General features: G+C 58.6%; 1 protein-coding gene across 1 annotated transcript; it reads left to right on the forward strand.

Annotated features, from left to right (window-relative positions):
• The first annotated feature begins 335 nt into the window (after nt 1-335).
• On the forward strand, nt 336-2,834 carry Nkx2-5 (NK2 homeobox 5). Its single transcript, XM_004665014.2, has 2 exons — nt 336-675; nt 2,188-2,834. The coding sequence occupies exons 1-2, from the start codon at nt 336-338 to the stop codon at nt 2,832-2,834; spliced, it is 987 nt and encodes a 328-aa protein (XP_004665071.2).
• The last annotated feature ends 1,525 nt before the right edge of the window (nt 2,835-4,359 follow it).

Consider the following 4,359-nt stretch of genomic DNA (forward strand, 5'->3'; position numbering starts at 1 on the left):
AGCAAAAAGAGAAACTCTCAAATGTATCGCGGCCCCTTTAAAAAGCTGAGCAGGACTTTTTTTTTTCTAGCCCTATGACTATATTAGGTGACTCGAAACTGCCCTTCGGCTCCTGTCATCGAGGCCCCTGGCCCAATGGCAGGCTGAATCCTCTCCTCTAGCCAGGTCCCGCCTCCGCTGCCCTTGCGCTGCTTGGAGCTACCTGCTGCCCAGCCACAGTCCAGAGCTAGAAGGCGGGTGCGCGGGCCGGGCACCATGCAGGGAGGCTGCCCCTGGTCGTGGGCAGCGCCACTCTCTGCCGCCCACCTGGCTCTGTGAGACGGGGGACAGCCACCATGTTCCCCAGCCCCGCGCTCACACCCACGCCGTTCTCGGTCAAAGACATCCTGAACTTGGAGCAGCAGCAGCAGCAGCAGCGCAGCCTGGCTGCCGGGGAGCTCTCCGCGCGCCTTGAGGCCACTCTGGCGCCCGCCTCCTGCATGCTGGCCGCCTTCAAGCCCGAGGCCTATTCCGGGCCGGAGGCAGCAGCCCCGGGCCTCGTGGAGCTGCGCGCCGAGCTGGGCCCGGCGCCTTCACCCCCCAAGTGCGCTCCGGCTTTCCTCGCAGCCCCCACCTTCTATCCGCGTGCCTACGGCGACCCTGACCCGGCCAAGGACCCTCGAGCCGATAAGAAAGGTAAGGAAAGCCCTTTTCTCCCCTTGAGTAGTTTTCATGTCCAAACGCAGGCCCAGGGAGAAGCGTGTCTGGACTTTGGACTGGGTGCCAAAAGTTTGGAGTATAAGATTCGAGGTTATCCAGTATCCTCCCCCCAACGTCCTGCAGCCAATCTGAGGTTGAAAGGAAATACCGAATTTAAAGGATTAGAAACTGCCCCAAACGGTGCTTTCGGCCTACAAAACTCAGGAGGCTGGGGCCCTGTTCTTGGATCCATCCGTCACCAAGTTCAGTCTGCGGCAGAACTGGAAAATAAAAATGGATGGCCTCTAATCAATGGGTTAAAAATCTCTTTTACATTTAGGGATATTTTGAGGCTCTGAGGAGCACTGTTAAGACGGAAAGTTTAGCATGAGGGTTCTAGGCCCTGTCTTTCTAGGCCCTTTCTTCTTTGGCGCCAGGAGAGTAGAGTCTTTGGGAACAGGGGCCTTGATTTTACAAGATGCTGCAGACCCCCAGGAGTTTGATTTTGCTTTATTTTCCTAGCACGGTTTCCGGACAGGGCCAGACGAAAGGTTCTCTCCCGAGACATGCTAGAAAATACTGCTGGTGAGAAGGCGCTGGGATGAGAAGGCTGCTACAGCCAAACATCTCAAAATAGGAGAGGGCGCCAGGCCAGATCAAGGCTGCCCGCCGAGACCACCCTGGAGCCAGCCAGAGCAGAGCTAAGGAAGCCTGAGCCGCTGGAGCTGGGAGAGGATTCGTAGGTTCACCTAGAAGCACAGAGCAGGCCTGGGAACACTTGCGAATGTCTAGAAAGAGCTGATTTCTACCAACTTGAATCCTGCTCTAGTAAGCGAGCAGGGCGGGTTCCGAGGCCCCTGTCTATCTACCGCTACCCGGGGGCACAGTCACAGAAACACTGCAGCCCCTCCGGAGCCTGGGATCACCAAACCCACACCTCTGCGCTTTCTCTTTTTCCTTCGGTCCCTCGATTTTAAGACTAGCTGATCACCGACAGTGACGCTCTCCCTTGGGTTGACTTCTCCAACAAAAGTTGCCCTAATGTATGTCACTCGGTCCGGGGAGCATGTTTCCCATTTCGTTTTGCTTGCGGCCAGAGCAATTATATCGCTCTCACTCCGCGGGATGTTTTGCCTGTGGGCAAAGACGTCTCTCGTTGTGTTACTTAGAACTGCAACATTTGTAGCAAAAATGGAACTTTGGGGCTGGAGAGTTGGCTCGGCGGTTAAGACGGTTGCCTGCAAAACCTAACGACCCACATAAAGCCAGATGCACAAAGTGGAGCTTGCGTCTAGAGTTCGTTTGCAGCGGCTCTCAGAGGTCTTGGCGTGCCCATTCTCTCTCTCTATCTCTCTCTTTCTCTGTCTGCTTATAAAATGAACTCGAACTTTGACCCTGAGGCGAAGCCGCGCTGGGCGCTGCAGGCCGGCCCGGGTGGGTGGCAGCCCGGGGGGTCCCCAGCGGGCGCGCCCGCCGCGTCTCACGCCCCCCCCCTCCGTTTCCTTGCAGAGCTGTGCGCGCTGCAGAAGGCGGCGGAGCTGGAACCGCGGGAGGCGGAGGGCACGGAGCGGCCGCGCGCGCGGAGGCGCAGGAAGCCGCGCGTGCTCTTCTCGCAGGCGCAGGTCTACGAGCTGGAGCGGCGCTTCAAGCAGCAGCGCTACCTGTCAGCTCCGGAGCGCGACCAGCTGGCCAGCGTGCTGAAGCTCACGTCCACGCAGGTCAAGATCTGGTTCCAGAACCGACGCTACAAGTGCAAACGGCAGCGGCAGGACCAGACTCTGGAGCTGGTGGGGTTGCCGCCCCCGCCGCCCCCGCCGCCCCCGGCCCGCAGGATCGCCGTGCCCGTGCTGGTGCGCGACGGCAAGCCGTGCCTCGGGGACTCGGCGCCCTACGCCCCGGCCTACGGCGTGGGCCTCAACGCCTACGGCTACAACGCCTACCCCGCCTACCCCGGCTACGGGGCCGCCGCCTGCAGCCCCGGCTACTACCCCGGGGGGCCTCCGGCCGCGCAGCCCCCCACCGCCGCCGCCGCCGCTGCCCCCAACAACAACTTCGTGAACTTCGGCGGCGTCGGGGACTTGAACGCGGTGCAGAGCCCAGGGATCCCCCAGGGCAATTCCGGAGTGTCCACCCTGCACGGGATCCGGGCCTGGTAGGGAAGGGACCCGCCTGGGGCGCCCCAGGCCAATCCCACCTTAGGAAGTGGACAGTGACTCTTGGGGGCAGGGGATGAAGGGAAGGAAAGGCTCCCCGCCGTGGCTCGGGGTCCCTCGGTGTCACGCGCACTCCGGCGGGGCTCTCAGAACTTTGCCCGCCCCACACGCCTTGGGTCCCAGCGAGTGGACACGGGGTGCATCGAGTTGAGCCCCGCAGCCGGGTGTCTGCGACGTCGCCCGCCCCGCACCTCGGATGGATTCAACGCCATTTAGGACCGAGATTGAAGTGCACAGGTCTAAAATCCCCCTACCTGGGCCGGGCGCCCGGGGCCCCTGCCGCCCGGCCGCCACCCACCCACCTGTATTTATGTTTTTACCTGTTGTAAGGAATGAGACTCCCCTCCCATTAAAGTGAGTGCGCTGACCCTACGCGTGTGCTTCTGACGGGCTGCTGCGCCTGCGAGGTGGACCTCAGCGGGCTGAGGCCGCTGGGGCTCAGGCACTGGGCACATAGAGGTGATAATGATAAAATTTAACCCATCGCAGGCACTTTCTGAGATTGCCCCCATATAACACAGGTGTCACCCTATTTTAAAGCTTGGCAGCTGAGGTGTGAAGAGATTTACTATTTATTTATTTGTTTGTTTATTTATTTTGGTTTTTCGAGGTAGTCTCACTCTGGTCCAGGCTGACCTGGAATTCACTATGTAGACTAAGGGTGGCTTTGAACTCATGGTGATACTCCTACCTCTACCTCCTGAGTGCTAGGATTAAAGGCATGCCCCACCATGCCCAGCTTTGATTTTTTTTTTTTTTAAGGTAGGGTTTCCTTCTAGCCCAGGCTGATCTGGAATTCACTGGGTAATCTCAGGGTGGCCTTGAACTCACTGCGATCCTCCTACCTCTGCCTCCTGAGTGCTGGATTTAAAAGCGTGAGATCGTGTGTGTGTGTGTGTGTGTGTGTGTGCGATTTTTTGAAGCAGGGTCTCTCTTGCCCAAGCTCCCTGTGTGGATCAGGTTGGTCTGGAACTCATGGCAATCCTCCTAGCTCAGCCTCCCCAGTCCTGGGATGATCGGAGTGAGCGGTGTGTAGGTGGGCTAGAAGAACGAGATTCCTCTCACGTCAGAGATGGTGGGCACCTGCCCAGAGCTTCCATCCTCACCCCCTCTCACACTTATTATATGTGACAGACTCTGTTGCTGGACCTTAAATGACAAGTAAAGGGCCCTGGGACTGCTGCTGGAGCCAAAAACCAAAGCACTTGTCACATCCCCCTGGCTGCTCCTAATGAAAGCCCTTTGGGGTCCCAAGATCCCCTCAAAAGCTGCCCAGTAAGGCTGAGCACAGAGACTGGACGGCTGTGTGTGTGAGGAGGGGGGAGACCTCCACAGTGCTCACCTCTCTGTGGGGAGGTGTTTCTTCACATGATGGACAGGTTCCCTCCCTCCCGGTACTTTACTCATTTCACCATAGTTCACGGAGGTTTGACCATTGCCACATCCGTTTGGCAAAATGGAGCTATAA

The sequence above is a fragment of the Jaculus jaculus genome, chromosome 6 (genome assembly GCF_020740685.1).
Source record: "Jaculus jaculus isolate mJacJac1 chromosome 6, mJacJac1.mat.Y.cur, whole genome shotgun sequence".
Lineage (NCBI taxonomy): Eukaryota > Metazoa > Chordata > Mammalia > Rodentia > Dipodidae > Jaculus > Jaculus jaculus.